General features: G+C 34.6%; 2 protein-coding genes and 1 pseudogene across 3 annotated transcripts; all 3 read right to left on the bottom strand.

The window, feature by feature from the left end:
- Nucleotides 1–4,185: 4,185 nt before the first annotated feature.
- LOC142538291 (GDSL esterase/lipase At5g03980-like) lies at nucleotides 4,186–11,933 on the bottom strand (annotated as a pseudogene).
- LOC142539315 (protein PHOSPHATE STARVATION RESPONSE 1) lies at nucleotides 11,773–16,094 on the bottom strand. Of its 2 annotated transcripts, none has more exons than XM_075644704.1 (8): nucleotides 15,806–16,094; nucleotides 14,565–15,216; nucleotides 14,261–14,465; nucleotides 14,091–14,167; nucleotides 13,968–14,007; nucleotides 13,072–13,126; nucleotides 12,511–12,580; nucleotides 11,773–12,373 (listed from the first exon to the last, which is right to left on the bottom strand). In XM_075644704.1, the coding sequence occupies exons 2-8, from the start codon at nucleotides 15,150–15,152 to the stop codon at nucleotides 11,996–11,998; spliced, it is 1,413 nt and encodes a 470-aa protein (XP_075500819.1). In that variant the 5' UTR covers nucleotides 15,153–15,216; nucleotides 15,806–16,094; the 3' UTR covers nucleotides 11,773–11,995. The 2 variants fall into 2 exon arrangements, with proteins under 2 accessions (XP_075500819.1, XP_075500818.1); XM_075644703.1 differs by having other exon boundaries at nucleotides 14,565–15,232; nucleotides 15,806–16,092.
- Nucleotides 16,095–20,845: 4,751 nt separating this feature from the next.
- LOC142539314 (large ribosomal subunit protein uL14) lies at nucleotides 20,846–22,913 on the bottom strand. The gene is made up of 5 exons (XM_075644702.1): nucleotides 22,760–22,913; nucleotides 22,477–22,685; nucleotides 21,886–21,961; nucleotides 21,185–21,226; nucleotides 20,846–21,071 (listed from the first exon to the last, which is right to left on the bottom strand). Exons 1-5 carry the CDS (start codon nucleotides 22,770–22,772, stop codon nucleotides 20,989–20,991), a joined length of 423 nt encoding a protein of 140 aa, XP_075500817.1. The 5' UTR covers nucleotides 22,773–22,913; the 3' UTR covers nucleotides 20,846–20,988.
- Nucleotides 22,914–23,484: the final 571 nt, after the last annotated feature.

Raw genomic sequence — 23,484 nt, 5'->3', positions numbered from 1 at the left:
GCATCTTTCCATTTTATCCAATCCTGCCGATTTTTACATTCACCAAAAGATTTTGGTTCATGATCTTCGTTATCATTTATGATGTCGATTGCCACATTATAAGAAAATATATCATCAATTTCATCTATATCTTTTCGGTTCCATATTTTTCCAGTATTAATATAATTGATAGAGATTTCATGATTCTCGTCAGTTTGTGGTTCTGACAGAACATTTTCATCATCCTGTGTTTCTTCAGGAACACCATTCTCTATTTTGTGATCATCATGTGTTTCTTCAGAAACGACATTCTTTATTTTGTGATCATCGTGTTTCTCTATGAATTTTCTTTTTCGAGGATTTTTATCCTTTGAACCGACTGGCCTTCCACGCTTCAGGCGTTTAATGACATCATGAGTATCTTCCATTTGTTTCTTTGGAATTTCAATTCGAGCAGGGGCATTTGCAGCATGTATATATGATTTAGTTACCCCTTTTGTGTCTGCAAATGCATCTGGTATTTGATTTGCTATTCTTTGCAAGTGTACAATTTGTTGTACATCTTTTTCACATTGTTTTGTTCTTGGATCCAGATGTAACAATGATGATACATACCATGTAATTTCTTTTTCGGTATGTTTCTGTTCTCCCCCTAACATTGGGAAGATTTCCTCATTAAAATGACAATCAGCAAAACGTGCTGTGAACACGTCGCCTGTCTGAGGTTCAATATATCGAATGATTGATGGACTATCATAACCGATATAAATTCCAACCTTTCTTTGAGGTCCCATTTTCTTTCGTTGCGGTGGTGCAATAGGCACATACACCATACATCCAAAAATTCTCAGATGAGAAATGTCTGGTTCTTTACCAAATGCAAGCTGCAATGGGGAGTATTTATGATATGCACTTGGTCTGATGCGAATTAATGAAGCAGCGTGTAAAATTGCATGTCCCCATATAGAAATATGGAGCTTTGTTTTCATTATCATTGGTCTAGCAATCATTTGCAGACGTTTAATCAATGATTCAGCCAATCCATTCTGTGTATGTACATGAGCAACAGGATGCTCAACAATGATTCCCATAGACATACAATAATCATTGAAAGTTTGGGAAGTAAATTCACCAGCATTATCAAGTCTAATTTTCTTGATTGTATAATCGGGAAATTGATTCCTCAATTTTATTATTTGAGCAAGTAATCTTGCAAATGCAACATTTCGAGTTGATAATAAACATACATGTGACCATCTGCTGGAGGCATCAATCAATACCATAAAGTATCTGAATGGTCCACATGGTGGATGGATTGGTCCACAAATATCACCCTGAATACGTTCAAGAAACATTGGTGATTCAGTTTGGATTTTGACTGGTGATGGTCTTATAATAAGTTTTCCAAGAGAACATGCTTTACATTGAAACTTATTATTCTGAAAGATCTTCTGGTCTTTCAGTGGATGACCATGTGTATTTTCTATAATTCTTCGCATCATTGTTGAACCAGGATGTCCCAATCGATCATGCCAATTGGTTAATATCGAAGAATTATCAACTACCATGTTTGATTCAATGGGACTTATATGTGTATAATGCAATCCAGTAGGGAGCATTGGTAGTTTTTCAATCACATATTTCTTTCCTGATTTATATGTGATAAGACACATATATTTCTCATTCCCTTCATTCATTGTTTGAGTATCATACCCATGGGAATATATATCATTAAAACTCAACAAATTTCTTTTCGATTGTGGTGAATATAAAGCATCATTGATCAAAAATTTTGTACCATTAGGTAACAAAAATTGTGCTTTACCACATCCTTTAATCAAGTCTACAGGACCTGATATTGTATTCACCGTTGTTTTTGTTGGTTTTAGTTCCAAGAAATATCTTTTATCTCGGAGGATAGTGTGCGTTGTACCACTATCGGGTATGCAAACTTCACCTTTGCTCATAGCATTTTCCATATTTCAACTTCAAAAAATATATGCAATGAAATAAAATTACTGACAATAAAATGCAAAAATATAGCACACAATAAAACATTATCATATGGGCACATAAAATATTTTACATATTTATTCCACCAGCAAATTGATCATTGTCTGAGAAATCAATCAGAAAATCTCCAGCATCAAAATGAGTTAAATCACTCAAAGATTCACTTTGTTCAGTGAAGTTGGTCTCCTTTTCTTTCCCCTTTAATGATTCTTTATAAAGTTTACAAAGATGCTCAGGGGCTCGACAAATATGGGACTAATGTCCTGGAGTACCACATCTGAAACAAGAACTTTCATATCTTTTTGAGTGATTCTCATTAACACTCATATTTTCATGATGCCTTTTCTGTGGATGGTTTGGGACGTTCTTTTGAGATGAGTTATAAAAGTAACTATCTCGATTATTTTCAAAACCACGGCCGCGTCCACGACCACTTCCACGTCCACATCCACGACCACGACCTCGATTTCGTCCTCGACCAAAATCTTGTTTATAACTTTGATTTTGGTTTCCAGATTTAAATTCATTTTTGCTTACGACATTTACTTCAGGAAATGTCGTTGAACCAGTGGGTCGTGCCTGATGATTTCTCACTAAATTCATTTGTTCGAATCTTTCTTTTAATCCCTTCCACAAAGCCATGGGATGCCAACGCAAAAATATCATGGCTTTTGTCTTTTCTTGGGATGTCGATATGCCATTTTCTTTTATGGTCTCATTTAGACCCAATGACTCAAGATGCATTTATACATCGAGAGTCCATGGCATATAATTTTTTTCCGTGATATCAAGAGCAATGAATTCGAGTTTTGCCAAGTTTGACATGGTGGTACTAAAAAAAATTACGATGCATTTTATTAGTTAATGAATATTGCAATACAAAGTAATGGATAAACAACAAGTACAAGTATTTGTAAAAATAAAGAAAACGCACGAGGAGGATATTCTCCGATAAATAAAAGACTCGTGAGTATGACAACCAAAATAATTAAAAATATCCTTGAGAAAGCCATCTTCTTTTTTCTTCGAAAAATTTGATAATGAATAATTTTTAGAGAAGAAGAGAAAGTTGAAGTGATGGAATGTGTTTGTGAGATCATATTTATAGGGCAAAAACTAGCCGTTTTTTACCATTTATGACCGTTGGGGTACAAAAAAAATAAAGGTATGTATTTGTATAATTTTATGGTAATAATATGATATATATAATATTAGACATGTTTAAATAATTATGTATATCATATCATAATATTATAATGAGTGTCATAATTTATTTTGTTTAAAAACCTTATAGGCTTTTATACTTGTCGTATCCCTTACCGGGAGTGTGGGATGTCGTCTTAACATCCTCCCAGGATTTATAACAAGTTTATGAAAAATTTATTTTTATTATTTCTAACAATAACATTATATTGTATATTAAATAAATACACAATAAATAAATAACAGTAAAATAAATATAATTATTTTTGTTACCTTTTTCTTCTGTTTGGAGCTTGGAAAAGTATGTAGGACTTTTAGAGCTTCGTGCTGATAACGTGTTGTGAAAAAGTAAAAATTTATGGTAAAAAGTAAAAATCTCAAACTCTCAAAATTTACCAAACTACACACTTTATAATATTTTTCTCTCTACTCAATTGTGATTTTCTTCACAAATGAGAGATCTATTTATAGGAAATCTTTACAAATAATCCAAAAATAAAATACATCATTACCTACATCATCACACACTAATTTTCAATATTTACAACTCTTATTTTCAACATTCAAATATTCCACATTCAAATATTCAATACTCACATTTTAAATATATTTTTCAACATGGATGATATTTTGACAAAAGAGTTTTAATTTAAATTTTGAAAATGAAGGGCTTCGTAGATATATATTTCTTGGCAAAACATGCACACAACTCTTCTATTATTGTTTTTTTTAAAAAAAAAAAAAAAAACTAGTTAGTTATTTAATTGAACATAATTAGGTTTAATGGCACTGGATTTTAGAAGCCATATAATTTGCATGCGATTATTAAAAAATAAAAAAAAAAGATTTAGAAAAAGCTAAACAAAACAACTCACAAGCTTAATTGCATTTAAATGTGATCGAGTTTATTATAATAAAAAATTAAGTATCAAAACATTAAATTGCATTTATATGTGTAGGTAAAAACTAGTCTAATAGCTTATTTTTAACTCAAAAATGACAGTGGATTATGTGATGAACCAACCAAGCGGACATGATCTTGTATCTTTCTTCAGTTAAATGGACACCGTCCAAACTCATGTATCGATCATGATCCGAGCAAACCCCGACACCAGCAGCTCAACATATTCTTGTCAAGTCAAAATTGTATTTAATTGTCTCCAATCCCACAACAAGCTAGCTCTTTCTGCATCAAATTCTGCATGAATACGAACATCAGTATACTCTTGCTACAGACACGTGTTTATATAATAAGTGAGACATACCATAAAATCATGCCGAGTTGAGAAGGAACTCACTCACAGGTATTGTAGTAATCTCCATAGATGATCATCGCATATGGAATTTCTTGTTGGAGTTTGTGAATGGCTTGTTGGAGTTGCTCGTTGTGGTATGTCGCTGTTAGTTGGTGTTCGGTGTTAGTTAGTTTACATAAGTGTTGGTTAGTTTACATAAAAGCGTTAATAAGGATGGCACGTTTTCTATTTTCTCCTTGTATATAAACTCCACAATTGTATACGATAGTTTTAAGCGGGAATAAGAATTCAATGGTTTCCCTTTCATAAAACAGAATTTCACATGGTATCAGAGCCTGAAATCGTTGAATAATCAGCGCATATCTGAATTCAATTGAGATTGAGTTCGGAATTTTGCTCACCGCTGGTTTCACGATTGACGATAGCAGAAGAAATTCAATCTGAAATGGCTGTGAATCCTAATTTCAATGATCCGTTGTTTCTACATCCTTCGGACACTCCAGGTACGAATCTTTTTAGTGATCAGTTGATAGGTACTGAGAATTAAAGTGTATGGAGTCGTGCGAGGTTAATTGCGTTGCGCGCAAAGAATAAGATAGGATTTATTGATGGCACTTGTAAACGCCCCAATGCTGGATCTCCTACAGCACAACAATGGGAGAGGTGTAATGCTCTGGTCCTATCTTGGATCATCAATACAGTTTCGAAAGATATATTTCGAGGCATTGTGTACGCCATTGAAGCGTATGTGGTTTGGTCTGACCTAAAAGAACAATTTGACAAGGTAAATGGATCACGAATTTTTGCATTGCATCGAGAAATCGGAAGGCTCACACAAGGAGACAGTACGATTTCCGTTTATTTTTGCAAGCTAAAACAATTATGGGATGAATATTCCTCCTTGGTGACTCTGCCGTCCTGTGAATGTGCAACAACTAGAACATATCTTGAACATGATCAATAACAACGATTACTTCAGTTTTTGATGGGATTAAATGAGAGCTATCTTCAAATCCGAAGTCAAATTCTCATGATGACTCCTCTACCAACTGTGGGACAAGCATTTTCAATAATATCACAAGAAGAGTCTCATCGAGCAATGATTTCTGTGGAAGCTCCAGCTGCATTGTTTTTCTCTCATCAAAGTCGAAGAGATCCACAGCAGAAAGAGGTCCTCAAATGCGACTATTGTAATTGGAATGGTCACATGCGAGCTACTTGCTATCGACTCAATGGATATCCCCCCGGACATAAAATGTTTAAGCCTCAAGGTAAGGGTGTTCCTAAGAAAACCTTCATGAAGAATAGAAGGCAACAACTTGATGCAAATGCGGTTGAGCGAGAATCATATGGTATGACAGCAGAGGCAGCACATGATTCTCCAATTTTCAGTCAAGCTCAATATGCTGAAATTTTGAAGCTTCTGGAGAAATGTAAAGTTGAAGCTCCTAGTGAACCTATGGTGAATATGGCAGGTACAGGGCAGAAAGGATCATCTTTTTTATCTCATTTCACAAAGGTTCCTTGGATAATAGACACGGGTGCAAGTGAGCACATGGTAGGAGATTCTTTAACCTTGCAAAATTCTGAATCCATAGCTAACTCCTCTGGGACAGTTAGTTTGCCAAATGGGAGTAAGATTTCCATCAGTAAAATAGGTTCCATAGCCCTTACCGATTCCATCATGCTGAGCAAAGTGTTGCAAGTTCCTGATTTTAGATTTAACATGCTTTCTATATCTAGACTCACCAAAGAACATCACTGTTATGTTACATTTTACCCCAATTTTTGTATGTTTCAGGACCTCAAGACTGGACAGATAATGGGGATTGGTAGAGAGCATAATGGACTTTATCACTTGGACAACGCAAACTCTGGTTTTTGTTCGTTATCTCATTTTCCTATCTCTAGTTTTAAGCCACAGTGTAATACGTTGATACTTGATAACACACTGGTTTGTTCATCTGTAATTGACTCACTTTGGCACCAACGTTTGGGTCATATATCTGTTGATCGAATGAAACTTTTACCTTTCATATCCACATGTGATTCTATGCCTCATTGCTCTATATGTCCACAAGCAAAACAAACCCGGCTTCGCTTTCCACGTGCAAGCATTTCTAAAACTTCGTGTCTTTTTGAGTTATTGCACATGGATATTTGGGGACCCTTCAAAACAAAAACATACAATGGTGAAAGATATTTTCTTACCATAGTTGATGATCTTTCTAGGGGGACTTGGGTATTTTTGATGCACTCAAAGCTTGATGTGCTAAGGATCCTTAAGAATTTTTTCTTGCTCATCCAAAACCAATTCAGCAAGTCAGTCAAAGTTATTCGCACTGACAATGCATCTGATTTTTTTAAGCTGGAGTGCACGACCTTATTTCATTCTCTTGATATCACACACCAAAGCTCTTGTCCCTATACACCACAACAAAATGGTATAGTGGAACGAAAGCATAGACACATCTTGAACATAGCTCGAGCTTTGAGATTTCAATCATCTGTTCCACTAAGGTTCTGGGGTGATTGTGTTTTGACAGCAGTTTATTTGATTAATCGAACCCCTACTCATCTTTTAGGAAACAAAACCCCTCACGAGATCTTGTTTCATAAATTTCCTTCATTCGATCACCTACGCGTTTTTGGTTGTTTGTGTTATGCTACAAACTTGACCACTCAACATAAATTGTCTCCTAGAGCGTTGACATGTGTGTTCTTGGGATATTCCAATACACAAAAGGGATATAAGTTAGTCAATCTTCATACTAACAGAATATTTTACTCCAGAGATGTGATGTTCCATGAGAAAGTGTTCCCATTTTCCGAAACCACACAGCAGTCACAAGTTTTTCCCTCTGATCCTGTTGTCGAACATGATTATATCTCATCATGTCAACCTCATGTACTTGAGCCAGAATCCTTGTCACTTCGAAGATCATCTAGACACACAACGCCACCTATTTGGAGGACAAAGGATTACACTTGTCCAACATTGCCACATAGTCTTTTAACTAAATCAAAGTATCCCATTTCAGATTCTCTTACATATTCGAGATTTACTCCAACTTATCAGATTTTTTTGACCTCTATGTCCTCTGAAAAAGAGCCCCAATACTACCATGAGGCAATGACTGATCCTAGGTGGAGAAAAGCTATGGATTTGGAACTTGCTGCTCTTGAGTCTAATTGTACATGGGATATTGTTGACCGCCCCACAAATAAGAAGCCTATAGGATGTAAGTGGGTATACAAGATCAAACACATTCCTAATGGAACTGTGGACAGATTCAAGGCTAGACTTGTGGCCAAAGGCTACACACAACAACAAGGAATTGATTATCACGACACATTCTCACCTACAGCCAAGATAGTGACTATCCGATGTATGTTGAGTTTGGCAGCTATTAAAGGCTGGAACTTGCATCAAATGGACGTCACCAATGCTTTTCTTCAAGGAGATTTAGACGAGGAAGTATATATGGATATGCCATTGGGCTATAACAGACAGGGGGAGTCCAAAATTTGCTTGTTGAGAAAGACCTTGTATGGGTTAAAACAGGCTTCAAGACAATGGAACCACAAGTTTTCAAGCATTATGAAAGATGGAGGTTACGTTCAATCACACCATGATCACTCCTTGTTTATTAAACACACTGCTGGTTGTGTTGTTTTGTTACTTGTGTATGTTGACGATATCATCATAACTGGTGATGACGATCTGGCAATCAAGGAGTTGAAGACCTTTCTTCATTCCAGAATACATCTCAAGGACTTGGGGCCGTTGCGTTATTTTTTAGGCATAGAGATTGCTCGATCTCGTGCAGGGATACTTTTATGTCAAAGAAAATATACGCTGGAATTGATCTCTGAAATGGGATTGAGTGGTGCAAGGCCGTGTGCTACACCTATGGAGCAAAACCTTAGGCTTACAACTCATGAACTTGATTCAGTTGTTCAACCAGAAGCTTCACTAGATGTTGTTGACTACCTGCTGCCAGATTCCAGTGGTTATAAAAGACTTGTGGGCAGATTGATATATCTTACTATCACTAGACCCGACCTCTGCTATGTGGTACAAAATCTCAGTCAATTCCTACATTCTCCTAAGAAGTCACATATGGACGCTGCTATTCGAGTTGTGCGTTATCTCAAATCTACACCTGGTTTGGGTATTTTGTTTTCCGCTCATAGTGACATTTCCTTGTCCGCATACTCTGACTCAGATTGGGCTGCCTGCCCAATGTCTCGAAGATCACTTACAGGTTATTGTGTAAAACTAGGAGATTCGTTGGTGTCTTGAAAAACAAAGAAACAAACCACCGTTTCACGATCATCTGCTGAAGTCGAGTACAGGGCAATGGCCATCACATCCTGTGAAATTGTGTGGATTACGGGATTGTTTCGCGATATGGGTGTATCCATTACAGAACCAGCTACTTTGTTCTGTGATAACAAAGCAGCTATGCACATTGCTGCCAATCCACTTTATCATGAACGTACGAAGCATATCGAAATCGATTGCCATTTGATACGGGAAAAAATTCAAGCCAACTTGCTCAAGACTGCTTATATTCCTACAAATCACCAACTTGCTGATATTTTTACCAAGAGCTTGAGCAAAGATCAACACGCTTATTTGATGTCCAAGATTGGTGTTTTAAATCTACACCAATCTTGAGGGGGAGTGTTAGTTGGTGTTCGGTGTTAGTTAGTTTACATAAGTGTTGGTTAGTTTACATAAAAGCATTAATAAGGATGGCACGTTTTCTATTTTCTCCTTGTATATAAACTCCACAATTGTATACGATAGTTTTAAGCGGGAATAAGAATTCAATGGTTTCCGTTTCATAAAACAGAATTTCACAGTCGCGAAGTCGTTCAATTGCTCGAGGCATCGGTTCTCATCATATGACATTGGTTTGGAAGGCCATTTGATAGATCATTGGGAGGCATCCGATGGGGAAGTTTCCGGAAACCACCACTCTTGTAGACCCAAAAACTAATCATTTTCCGCAAAGACACACATATACATTATATATTTTTGTCTTGGAAACTTGGGGATTACATGTAGAACTAATTGAATGTACTATCTCGATCTTAATAGAAATTACCTCAACTATGCTTCTTATCTCATCCATTGATTTGCCTTGAAAGATTGCGTAGTTGTAATCGTTCCTGCCGAGATCTCCAACCATGAAAAAGGCATCATGAATTTTCTCCACACAATCTATATATCAATTTGTTGGAACATTTCATGTTCGTAATCTTGATTTTAATGTTAACAAAACTTGTTTATTTGTTTCTAATGAGTTTAACTAAGTATGCAGAAACTGAAACTGATAAGGCTTCGAACTGATCGGTTATCAACTTTAAACTGAAGCTATCGAGACGCAAATTGAAAGTGTCAACTTATTGATCGAACTGAACTAGTACAAATGGAGTATCAAGAGCAGTTCAACTGATTGTCCATTTGATAGGTGGTTCAGCAGAAGACCTTCAGAAGCCCGGCCAGCTAATGAAGTGTTCAACTGATGAAGAGTCCAACTGAAAAGTTCAACTGAAATTCAGAATATCAGTTAGGAGCGAACCGGTTTGCAGATATGACAAGTTTAATACAGCTGTGCACAAAGGTACAAAAGCTATTGTACGATCAAGGTACAATAAGAGACGTTCCAGCAGCGCTTAAAGTCAAATGTTGGGGGAACAAATTCAAACTCCAACGAACATATTTGATGAGTATTGATGTAAGGTCACGCTGCCTCTATATATACAAGATCAAGACCATCAACAATAAGAGTGTGTGAAGAAGAAGGGCACGCTTAAAGTCTTATCAGCTTAAAGAAACAATCAGTCCAGTTATGAGGGAACACTTCAACGTGTTATCAGCTTAGTATAAAAGCTCTTTTCCCTCAGTATGTGAGAACACATTTCCAGTGTATTGATTGTTCAGTTCTCACACACGCACACACTAGCACTCACATATATCAGAGAGTAGAGCTTAAAAGATGAGTTGAGTGAGTTTTGCACAAAGACAATAAACTTGTGTACGTAGTCTTTATCACATATACATTAAAAAAGTGTTGGCTGAAAGGTGTTGCTTTCAGTCTAGGCTAGGAGTTCAATTAGGCAGTAGGGTAAGTCCTAAGCTGAGTGGATTTGTACAAGGTGTTGTATAAATCAAAGTCTTCTAGTGGATCTTATCCGAGGTGGTAGTAGGGGTGACTAGGAGTAGTTGAAATCTCCGAACATCCATAAACATATCTTGTGTATTTAACTGCTTAACTTTTGTTTTAAACTGATTGGATCAGTTCAGCTGATATCAGTTCGGTTCTCACTATAACTGAACTGATAAAAGCTCGAACTGATTCCCCTTATTTCAGCTAACCAGTTTACACAAGCTAAAAGCTTTTAAAATGTATCAGCTTTCTTAACGAATGATTACTTCGAGTATTTTTCGCTTGGTTTTAAACCAAACTCGATTTAATTCATCAGTGTTTATATTCTTTGAACACAAGTTATTGCAACTCTTGGAGAATATTGTGTTTGAAGCACCTCAAAGGTGCTCCGAACCGATCCTTCACAATTTGTAACATATTAATTAGACTTTGAAAATTTTATTTGAAAATGAAAGGTTGGTTACGCGACACAAATAGAATCAAAATGGGAAGCCATCCCATCCAATTGTACGTCGAGAGAAGAATGGGTGACGGGATTAAGAACCCTTTGATTTGCCAACACTCGAGAGTGGGTAATGCCGTGGTTATTCTGGATTATTTTGTTTGTTTTTTAACTTAGTCAACTATTTATTCAAGAGAAAATGACATCTTTAATTATATTTTTTAAAAATGTCGTTTTCTTAAATAAATAGTTGACCGATGTTATTTTACGAATTTTCTCGATTATTCTTCATTTGGATTATGGGATTATTTAAAATGCATGATTTAAAAATTAATTTTCCATTGATTTAGGAAATTCATCGAATTTTTAAAAAGTATCGATAAATCACTGTATAGTCGTTCAGATAAAATAGATAAAAGACGAAATCAAATTGTGTGGTCAATCAAGTGATGTGAAAATGTTGGTAATATCCTTGCATATATTTTATGGAACAAATTACTTAGAAATCCACCAAGTTAATTTAGACTTGTAGAAACATAGGCATCATTTGAAAAGGTAGAAATACTATACAATAGAAGCAAACATTAAGATTCTTAAATCAAAGGAAGAACTATCCGATGGAAATACTCTCTTAAAATTAGCATGTTTTGAGTTTAAAGATCAGTTCTGAAATCAAATTAAAGGGTGATCGCATCCATGAAACGCGATTAATCCATACCATAAAATATGTACAATTTAAGTATCTTATTTTTGCGGGAAAAGTTGCTTTATTTCCCTATCAAAATTCCCCATTGCCCGTTAAAAACAAGGTCAGAAGATCACAATCAGAAGGAATCCAAGATACAAACCTACATCCATATTAATAGATGTAATAAAGGACCAGAAACTTCAGGGCTCCTTATTCCCTACTCTAGTTATGCTCAAGGATTGTTTGTCCTTTCGTATCTGTCCACTTTAACACGCTTTGATGATGGCGAATCAGCTACATCAGTATCGTCTTCCTCGAGATTTTCAAGAACTGCAGTTTCTAATGCAATTTGCTTCTCTTTTGCTGGCTGAGAAGTTTCTCCTGATGTGGCAGCAACATTACTTAGCTTGGTTTTGCTATTATCGGATTCAACTTCTAAATTATTATTTGAAAGAGAGTTTTGTGCTGCTTCAGCCGATTCTTTTAAGGGGTTCTCATTGGTGACTGAAGTCCCCTTCATCAAGTCCATGCCTGACTTGCACTGCTTCTCAAACATCATCTGAAGATATCGTCCTTGCTCTTCTATTCGAAGTTGTAGATTTCTTTGAATCTGCAGAAAGAATAATTAGGCATCAGTATATGTTAAAGCATAGGTACATTTGCCCTTCGATTTCTATAAGTGGTTGGAGCTGACCTCAAAACTTATTTCCTAGTTGTGAAATTCAATAATGAAGCAAAAACGCATACCTCGAGTTGTTCATGAAGTCGCTTTTGGACTTCCATTTGCAATCGTAATGCTTCTGTGAGCTCAATACCTCTATTCCAATCAAGAAAAAAAATGCAACAGTAAGCAGCTTACTATGATAGAAATTAATGTCAGGTGGCAGGTACACACTTTTTCCTGATGTTAGATATTTTTTTTATAGTTCACATTTTTTCCATTCTAGCTGAAGCAGCAATGTTCTTGTAAATTGCCCCTGCATGTTGCATTATATAAATGTTGCATTTTATAAAAATGGTAACTGCCAACGTGATGGAGAATACTTCTGCAAGCTAAGCACAAGAGAGAACCGTAGGATGATAGAAATTATCTCAGAACACTTCACACTCCACACTATTAAAATTCGGCACATTCAATTCTAAACAAAATTTTTATTATTTCCAGAGTTTCCAATTCTCATCATGATCTTAATTCTAAAGAGTTGGCCATTGCCAAGCCTCCATAAATAAAAAATTTCACGAAAGTGAGAGTCAGAAAAACATTCAAAACACAGTGAAGTTATGATTCAAAAGATCCATCAAACTTACGTTTTAAGGTCCAGGGATGAGAGTTCTTCAATGGAGGTCAGTTTTTTCTCTGCTTCTGCATACAGAAAAAAAATTATCGAGTAGAACAAAAAAATACATTGTATGGTGACTTCATAGAGTGTATAGTTAAGAAGACCATAACATCGAAAACAGGATAGAACACAAGTACTTGTTGTCATTGCCAAGTGAACCAGATAAAGATGATGATACAAAATATACGACAAAGATGGACCAATCAGTCACAATATTATCAAGATCATCATGCCTAAAATAAACTTTAGAATTTGCAACGTACTATAGCGGGAAGGAAGAATGTATCGAAACGCAGGATAGAACAAAAGCACTAGTTGTCATTACCAAGTGAACTAGATATAGTTGATGATACAGAATATACGACAAAGCTGGACCGATCAGTAAAAATCTTATCAACAATCATCATGCCTAAAACACAACTTTAGAATTTGCAACGTACTATGGTGAAAAGGAAGAATGTATCGATAGGATAATATTGTGAATGAAACAAGAAAGTATATAAATCAGCTCAAGAACTATTGGAATTTTGGAACCTAACTATTAAAAATTAAAAAGGCTGAACTTAAGAAAATCCAACAAAAGGAATATCATTGAAAAAACGATATATACTACAGAAACACACATGCGGAGATAAGAGGCAAGGGAGGCACAAAATATTTAACTTGAAACCAAGACTATGCTAAAATAAAGAGAGGGAAAAAAGTTCTACTCGCAAGTCATGGATGTCATTTTACCCAAATTATCGGTGCTACACATTTCTTCTATTTATTTTACTACCGGAACAAGACATTTGATGAAATGACATAATTCATGGGATGAACATAGAAATTGGAGCAAAAAATCGGACAGAAACAATGGCACACCTTCTGTTGTCTCCGGTTTGTATCTTGCTGTTCGATATTTCTGCGTTCAAGGGATCATATTCCATTTCAAATATATCCAATCAATTTAGGTTTAAGAACAAGTATGCTTACTGATTTACATACCTGTAGGTGGCTTTTAACATGGTAGATGGTCAAACCTTCAACTTTCATCAGCTTCAGGACACCTTTGGGAGTAGCTCCTGTGACAAAAACTCAGAATTTCATTGGCATGAGCAATAGAATGTGCATATTATACAAGATTGCCTTCGTAGGGTGAAGACGAGTAAATCTACTTTCACTTCCACCCAGCTTGTTGACTGCATCCACAAAGGCCTCATGAAGTTCTGGTGTCCAACGCATTCGCTGCTTTGCAGAAGCAGAATTTGCAGAGGATGATTGACCAGCAGCATTGCAAGTTTCTCCTGAAGTTGTCGGAAGCTGTTGAGATATATGGGGTTCCTGCACTGGGAAATTGGTTTCCAGAATCTGTTGAGATGACTGCAGCAGCAGACAAAAAACAAAGAAGAAAGAATGTCAAAATTATCTACCGACTCTATAAAATAAAAAGTAATTAACGCATAGAGGAAAAACACCAACCATAGTCTCTGGATTTGCAACACTTGCATCAGAAAGAAGTTGACTCCAATCAGATGTCAAAGCATCGTTGTCAGTGATAAGCTGATCAGCCCAATCAGGCCAATCATTTGGTTTGTCAAGATTCTCAGATGGAATCACAATGCCATTGTTGTTATCAAGATGGTTATTCGGGATAGTCGAACTTAATGGAAAATCAAGAAAATCAGGCAGTGAATCTGTACACCAAGAGTCATTGCTAGCTCTGCGGTGATTCGACGATGCAGATTGAAATACTCCAGAATCAACCGATCGTGGCAATGAAGCTGATGTCCCACTATCTATTGATTGAGAAATGAAAGGAGACTGGGGAGGTTGTTCATGTAATTGGACCAATGGAAAATGAAGATCAGTAGAAAATTCTGAAGATGAAGAAAACATATGTCCAGCAACCCCACTGTTGGAATACAGTGGGGAAATAACACCTGAAGGTTGTTGTGTGAGAGGAGATGGAAGAACAGTTGAAGACGAAGACAGAGCCCCAGATGCACCACAAATATTCATTTGTCTAGCACCTGGTCTTTGAATAGATAAAGCTGGTCTGGTTTCCATTGTCGGCTTGCTTTGTAAACAACAGCAATTACAATACAACCAACAGAACCAGCTCAGTTTTTACCTGCCACCAATTTAGCCTGTAAGCAAGAATACAACATCAGACATATATCTCAGAGAACAAGTTCAATTTACAAATTTTAATGTGTTTGATGAAATATAAGGAATTAAGCACAAGAATAGCAAGTATGACAGTTGAAAAAATTAATTCTTTAAAGGCAATAAAAAAGTTCTGCCCCTCCACTTTCATAAATTTCTTAGTATCTAGCATATCAATTTCACCCGTCAGCTCAATTCAGCCCACCTTTTGAGCTTGTCCTCAAATTACATCAACTCGAAATGCATCACGTGATATCAGTTTCACAATCAAGAGAAAATTAAAATCGAAGGCAGCAAACCGAAACATATTCCAAACGAAAACGAAAATTCCTACCAACAGGACATTCACAAAAGCACGCCTATTGATTCAATCATGAATATCCAAATTCAAACTCAATCTCAATGAACACAAGACTTTAAAAATGACTACGAGATCGATGAATCCCGCAGAATCTTAAAATTATGCACAGAAACTTGTTGGAAATTTCCCAGAAAAAAAATCACGGCAAACGGAAAAAACCAAGAAACAACCTAAAAAAATACAATTTCTTTACCTAAATTCCCAAAAGCAACAGCAATCGAGAATCGAATCGCTCCATATCGAATCATCGTGCAATTAACGTCTCAGTAAAAATCACACGATATAAACCAGCAAGGACTAACGTAAACGATAACTACGGCCCGACGTGGTCGCGTGTGCTTTCACCTGTATGCTTCGACGGCGCGTGCGGATATTCCGCGGCCAAAAGAATTGAATGGCGACGAGTGCTCAGCTTTGTGTATTCGATTCGGATTTGGCCTCTATGCTTTTTAACTTTTCCCTCTTCAGGTGGCATGTGTACTCTACGCGCGTTGCTTGGAGCGTAATGATATTTTGACTTTTTCTCCAGACACACCACATTGACCACCTTTTTATTCCAACCTTATTATTATTAGTTAAATTGTATTTATAACATATATATTATATTATAAAAATATCAAGATTATATTTGGATAAATATTTATAAAACATTTTTATAAAGATGTTTTTTTATAAAAATTATAAAATTATTTTTTAAGAGTAAATATATGTTTAGAAAATTATTTTATAAAAAAAATTTTATAATTGAAAAGTAATGTGTTTTGTTTTCATTATTGCATTCAATTCTAAAAATATATTTAAAGAAAAAAACACTTCTCATTTGTTTTTAAAAAAAATTATAGTTGAAGAAAAAAAATTTACAAATATTTTTCATTTACAAAAATATTGTCCAAACAACATACGTTAATTTTTTATATTTATAAAACACTAAAACTGTTTTTAAAATATTTGTCCAAACGGATCCTAAGATTATTGTACTAAATTATATTTACTTCTTAAATCATTTTTTTAAAAGAAAATGCAGTATAAAAAATTTAAAACATCAATTTTGAATTTAAAAAATTAATCAAAATATTTTCCAAAAAAGATTTGATACAAGAAAATTTATTTTATATTAAAATAATATGTAGCATGCACGATGATTGTATTTGAATTTGACTAAATTAAATCCATCTAAACGAATTAACGATTTCAAACTTTTCAATTCAAATATACTCTTAAATAATCAAATCTCGATTTTATTTCATAAATATTAAATTTTTGCTGGATTGTAATAAATATGTTTGCTAAGAGAGTGATCGATACGTAACGTTTGGACTGTACGATTAACAATATTTGAGTTACACTGTTACTAGTATTCACAACTGTTGATAAAATATCAAGCATTCGATCCTATAATTTTTTCTGATTTTTATGGATGATATCATGTATGGAGAATAACATATATTTAGAATTACAAGAGTTTAAATTCAAACAAATCTTAGACATAAGGTATCAAGCATGTAATAACCCAAAACACTTTAATTTGTACATATGAATAAAAAAATGAATATTTTTAACATAAAAAATTAATATATTTTTTTATGAATCGGTATATTATCTTAAAAAAGAGTCAAAATTATGATCTTAAATAAAAATTTGACGAATAATATTCTAATTTTCATTCAAAATTTCGATTCGAATATCTCAGTACAGTAATATCACTTAAATTTGTATGATTAGTAAAGGTTTGGCTCATAAAATAGTTTACATTATTTGTGCAAATATTTTTTAAATATATTATGATTTATTATTATTATTATTATTATTTTTGAATAAAGTGATGATGAAATTATTAAAGTGGGCATGCACTAGAAACAAATTTTATGCCAAAAAAGAAATGAGTGTACACTAACTTTTGTTGGTGGTTGTGAGTTACAATTGGGTAATTTGTCGTAATTGATTTTTTAATAAAATAGAATATTATATTTTAAAAAAAAATGATTTTTAATAAACAAATAATAAAATAGTATAATGTTATTTGAGTTGGCTAAAAGGGCGGCTTGGTGACCCATGACTTTGGGCGACTTGTTTTTTGTTTGGTTTCTCTCTTTCTTTTATTTAATTTTTTTATTTTTTTAAAGATATATTTGTAGCCTGTTTCTATAAAAAAATTTAAAAAGTATAATTTTTTAATATATAATTAAAATAATTTAAAAATTGTGTTTTAGAAATCAGATTTTACAAGGGGTTTTTAATTTTTTTTAAAAATATATTTAAAATATCATTAATATGATGTATGAATTGTGTGTTTTTATCCATGGAATATGTGTCAAGGGGAAATAAACCATGTTACTAATTCTGTGAATATTATAAATATATATATATATAATAAATAAAATAATTCTAATCTTAATAGGAAAAAATATATTTTTATACTAATTTATTGGGGAGGTTTTTATATTGATTAGCGTTGAAATATTAAATATTTAATAAAATTATCATAATCTCAATCAAAGTATATATACAGGAAAAATTATAATTTAGTCATGTAAGTTCTAATTTTGCTTTTTTGATCTTTTATTACTCCATCTTGTCAAAATTGTATTTTAGTCTTGTAACTTTGAATTTTGTCGGTTTTTAGTCTTATTTCATTGAAATGTTGATGTGATATCGGAAAATATTGATGTGACGGTAGAAATTGTTGATGTGGCGTAGAAAATTGATTATATGTTCGTCCCACATCAGCACTTCAACGAAATAAGACTCAAAATAAAAAAAATAAACGAAGTTACATGATTAAAACACAAGTTTGATAAGGTATATACCAAAAATGAACATATGGTAACTTAGACTACTAAATCGGTTACTTTCTCATATATATCATCATAAATCTAAATTTTTTGGGAACATGTCAACATTTTCCGACGTAAAAAATAGTCGCAAAACAGCGGACAATAATTAAAAATCATAATTATATTATTGTGATTATTTTGAAATTTTTTAATTTAGTGACGTTTTAAAACTGTAGCAAATAACAACTGTTTCAATAAAAAAAACTGTTGCAAAAATACCGATAGTTGAATAAAAAATTGTCGTTAATTAGTGACAATTCCAATCAAAAGCTTAGCATATAGTGATGGTTCATTGTAAAAACAGTCACAAATCAACAAGACATTAAATAAACATAAACCGGTTTGATGAGGAGTTCTTCTTAACACCGTCGCTAACTTTCAACGACAACTGTTTCTTTGACGGAATTCAAGAGGTTGCTAATTTAAATAGCTACGGTCCTTTTGTGGTGTGAATCTTTTTATGTTTCAGGTTTGGATGCTTAGATTTATTGCAACATGCATGTGTCATGTTCATTGAATGAATGTTCTCTACCATTGTCATAGAATTTGTTACAAGTTTCGTTCGCTTAGCTCACTGTTCCCACATTAACAGTCACATATTTTTAGTTTTCTGATTTATGTTGACGCAAAAACTGTTGCATAATTATTTTGTTTTCTATGGCACATGTTCGGTTGATAGGATTTAATGAGCAAGTTCGTTCAGTTACTTTGTGGGACTTGAATAATTTTACCACTCCGTGGAACTTGTGTATTTTTGTTGAGCTGGTCGGGCTTTAATGGTTTTTCTGAGCTATATGAGAATACAAATAATTAATTTAAGGTGATAAGATTGAATGCATCAAAACATTTATAAGAAATGAAAGCATAATAAGGATAATGGAACCATATGCAGCTCTTAAACATTCGACAAACAGATCATGATTACATTTGAATGTGAAATTCATTAATTATAGAGAGAAGGCCTCAAACGGCACAACAAAGTGTTATTTTTCGAAAACAAACATTGTGAGGAAAACGTGCAAAAGGTTTAGAACTAAAATGGGATCAAAGGGGAGCAAAACGCGAAGGATGGTCGCCTCTACAACCATCGTCGAAGTTCTGATAATAGCTCTGTGCATCATAACTATACCGTATGGTGTTCCTTTTCGGGCTCACGAGCCGTTTCCAGTGTGACTTGCATCTCTGCAGCATCATTCTTGCTGCATACCATCCACGAAAACCGCTCCGAGGCATTTTTATACGAAGAAAACCAGCAAATGTAACTGCAGTACTGGTGCCTTCGTTCCCCATCATGTATATATGAATGAATCTTTCCTTCAAGATCAAAGTATTTTGAGTGGTGTGAGCTATTTACAAGTTGACATATAAGTAAGTATAAATGATGGATATCCAAGAAAAAGTTGTGATATTCCTTTGTCGAGGTGGGGGAGGTGTCAGCAAAACTAAATATTCGATGGTGTGTTGTAATTTAAGAGAGATCGATGGAGGTGACAAGTGGTGAGTCAGTCGCCTAATTGTGATGGCTCGTTTTGTTTCTATGTATTTATTAGGCGCTACCCCAAGATGCATATGAGGGGCAGTGCCCTGAGAGGTACGACGGTACTTAGCATCTCATTACCTTATTTACGACCTTTGGATGATGAGGGACGTGCTTGTGATCCAAAGACATCTGCCTAAAAAGTGTCCCTGAATGGATAAGGGGTGGTTCCATTGAAGCGATAGAATCATCATCAAAAGGGCAAAGGAAGAATAAAGTGTGCCATGGACATCTTCTCTTCTATCCCTTTTCTTCTTTTCTATCGGACATGAATAGAATAATAATGATCCAGAATAGTCAGTGTTGTGTTGATGAGATACCTATTTTGTTTTTGGCCGATAAATTCGGTATACATTTTTTAATGTAATTTCTGAAATTTTAACAAATTAATCAAACCTTTTATGACAGTTGGGGTGCTTCAACATCCCATATTAAATTCAATGCAAAATCTCATGAAATAATAACAAAACCTTCAGCATTATTCTTGTTACAATTAAGGGGAAATGAAAGAGCTTACGGCAGTCAACCACCTTTACCAAATTAAGTTCTGGACTTGCCGCATGATATAGTGATTCTTGGGCTGAGTCTTCTTCATTATTTAAGTGACTTCCTTCATCCCTCTTTATCAGCCCATTAACAGCCAATCAAATTCTATCGAGATATCAAATCGGTCACGCAAATATTCAAAGTTCAAAGAGCTCATCTGTTGTTGCTTTCCTTCAGTTTCAAAAGAATTATATATTATACTACTTCTAAAAGCGTAAATTCTTTTCGGGAAAGAAAATGCTACTTTCCCCCCCAAAAAAAAGGTAAATGAGAACCTACCATCATATTTTAAAACAGTTAAGCTTGTACAAAAATTTGAGAACCTCCATCATATATTAAAACAGTTAAGCTTGTACAAAAATCAAATAGGCATGACAACTCTCATCACTTAAACTGATAGTATCAAATGAAAAAAAAAAACACAAGGACAAAATTTCAAGAACTCGAAACTGCATACTTCTAGACGATAGCATTGGCAGCACTAGCTATCCTAGGCCAAAGATCAGCACACTCCTTTCCAATTGGGCCAGTGATGGCAGAACCTATCACAGAATGATAATAAGATTGATTTAATAAAGTTAAAGCAAAATGGGAAAAAGGTGGGAAGACTGGATTTTTAGTTTTTATAAACAATTTACTAATGATCGATCATTACCTTTCATTTCACCTTTGGGATTAACTATGACCCCAGCATTATCTGTGAAGCCAAAGACAATGATAAGTACAGATGTTCATTCTCGTGGATAATGGCTCAAGATCAGTATCTTACAATATTCTTTAACATCTATGTGTGTGTGTGTGTGTGTGTGTGTGTGTGTGTCAAACTGCTGAGGAACAGGGAACATTAGCCAACTTCTAAAGCGGCAAATACATTAACAAGTTCTGTGCAAGGTAAATTATACACCGTGAAACATAAAATGCCACTAGTACTTGCACAATTTTTTTTAGCTTCTGCGTATGATTATTTTTATTCTTCACTATTAGATCATTTTCTTAACCTGAATTCTTTACACGAGCAACCCATAAACAATTCTGTGCAGTCTTTGCCTGCTTCCCAACAACTAACTAATCACAGGCTTTTCCCAACTAATTCAGCAAACAAGAATGGGACCACATATTGGCGTCCAGCAACAGGAGAATATAGCAAGCATCTGTGTATAGCAGAGGCTTTTGTAAAACATAATCAAGAAAAACGTGGAAGAAATACAAATCATCGACACAATATAAAAATCGAAGCTTTGCGTATTAATAGGAGCCCACAGAAAAAATCGTGAAACCTAAGCAACAAACTCGCTCATAAGCAAAAAGCAGAGAACAAAGGGAAAAACAAAAAGTGCATAAGCTGGCGCAAAATACCTTCAAAGTACATGAAGACACCGTCCTTTCGGCGCCAGGGCTTGCGTTGGCGAACAATAACAGCTGGCATGACCTTCTTAGGCCATCTCCAATCCATATTCTCTATTTTTCATCCTCTATCCTCTAAAATAGAGATTCATGATCTCTATTTTCAAACATCTTCTCCAACCCATATCCTCTAAATATTACCAAATACTTTATTTTTTTAATTTATTTCATTTTCAACTCATATCCTCTAAATATTACCAAATAATTTTTTTTAATTTATTTCATTTTCGAACACATACGCACATATAATTAATTAATTTCATAATATATTATTTAACTAAACTTAATTAATTCGCTAAACATGGCACAATTACATGTAATTCGTTTATTAATTTTCAAAAGAACTATATGACAGTTTTTAAAATATATATTTTGTAATTATTTTTCACCCCTTTTCAATCCTCTATATGAACCGTGATACTCCATGAATAGAGAATCACTGTTTCATATTCTAAAATGGAGGAAACAAATAGAGTACGGTTGAGGAAAATTTCATCCACCATAACGAAGGATTCCTCTATTACGAAGGACGGTTGAAGATGCCTTACGGAGATCTGGCTTTCCCTTCTTGACGGTAGCCATCACCATGTCTCCTACACAAGCGGAGGGAAGCCTGTTAAGTCTTCCCTTGATTCCCTTCACCGATATGATGTAAAGATTCTTTGCTCCCGTATTGTCCGCGCAGTTCACCGTCGCCGCCACCGGCAAACCAAGCGACATCCTGAACTTGTTCCCCGCCGATCCTCCACGTCCTGTGCATGAACAAATTTTATATGAAACCAATAAAGATTACAATTTCGATGAAATTAGGGTTCAGAAATCCCACCTCGCTTTGACATTTTGCCAATTCTTCCCAGCTACCCTCCAGGCTGATAGGGAGTTTATATAACTGTGGGCTAGGGTTTTGTCAGCAGTAAAACTTAAATGGACCAAAATGCTAATGGGCTTCTAAATGTTGCAAGGCCCAGTATTCAAACTTCACATTTTATTCGTTGGATTTGACAATAAAAGATATATAAATTGTACATAAATTTAATCATCTGAAGAATTTAATTAATATGTCTAATTACTTTTGATTTCAACCATGTAGCTTCCAATTTCAATTGATTCTTATTATACTCTGCAACATTTTTTATTCATCGATCTGCATCTGTTTTTATACGGTTAGATATAAAATTATCGTCTAGCATTCTCTCAGGCTTGACGCCAATGAAGATATTTTATTTGAGAAAGAAAAGAGAAAAAAAATATCATTTATCGTCGAACTTTTCATTTTTGAAATTGAATAAGATCGAGACTAGTACATAATCTCAGACAATTATCCTCATTCCTCCACAGATTTTAGAACAGCTTCAAGACCGGGCATATGGAAGTCGAGCTTTCCACGAGGTGAGGAAGCAATCTCGAGGTTAGAAGAGCATACATCTGAGATCGTTGCATAATTGCCATTTTTCGCTCCTTCGTCTGGTGTAAATGCAGGTCCATTAGCTGAATCACTTTCACCTGTCGATTAAAATGCTGAGATATCAAAACCACCATTTTCACTGACGG

The sequence above is a fragment of the Primulina tabacum genome, chromosome 3, assembly GCF_025594145.1.
Source record: "Primulina tabacum isolate GXHZ01 chromosome 3, ASM2559414v2, whole genome shotgun sequence".
Taxonomy (NCBI): Eukaryota; Viridiplantae; Streptophyta; class Magnoliopsida; order Lamiales; family Gesneriaceae; genus Primulina; species Primulina tabacum.
This window is presented reverse-complemented; position numbering and strand designations above follow the sequence as displayed.

What these genes read in the sequence shown, in the direction of transcription:
- LOC142539315 (XM_075644704.1), bottom strand. Translation starts at nt 15,152, where the DNA reads ATGGAAACCAGACCAGCTTTATCTATTCAAAGACCAGGTGCTAGACAA. An exon ending in ATGTTAAAAGCCACCTACAG is followed by an intron (nt 14,008 to 14,090) that starts GTATGTAAATCA and finishes CCTTGAACGCAG; the next exon opens with AAATATCGAACAGCAAGATA. An exon ending in GACTTCATGAACAACTCGAG is followed by an intron (nt 12,374 to 12,510) that starts GTATGCGTTTTT and finishes TTCTTTCTGCAG; the next exon opens with ATTCAAAGAAATCTACAACT.
- LOC142539314 (XM_075644702.1), bottom strand. An exon ending in GAAAGCCAGATCTCCGTAAG is followed by an intron (nt 21,962 to 22,476) that starts GCATCTTCAACC and finishes AGATGGCCTAAG; the next exon opens with AAGGTCATGCCAGCTGTTAT. An exon ending in TGTCTTCATGTACTTTGAAG is followed by an intron (nt 21,227 to 21,885) that starts GTATTTTGCGCC and finishes TTGGCTTCACAG; the next exon opens with ATAATGCTGGGGTCATAGTT.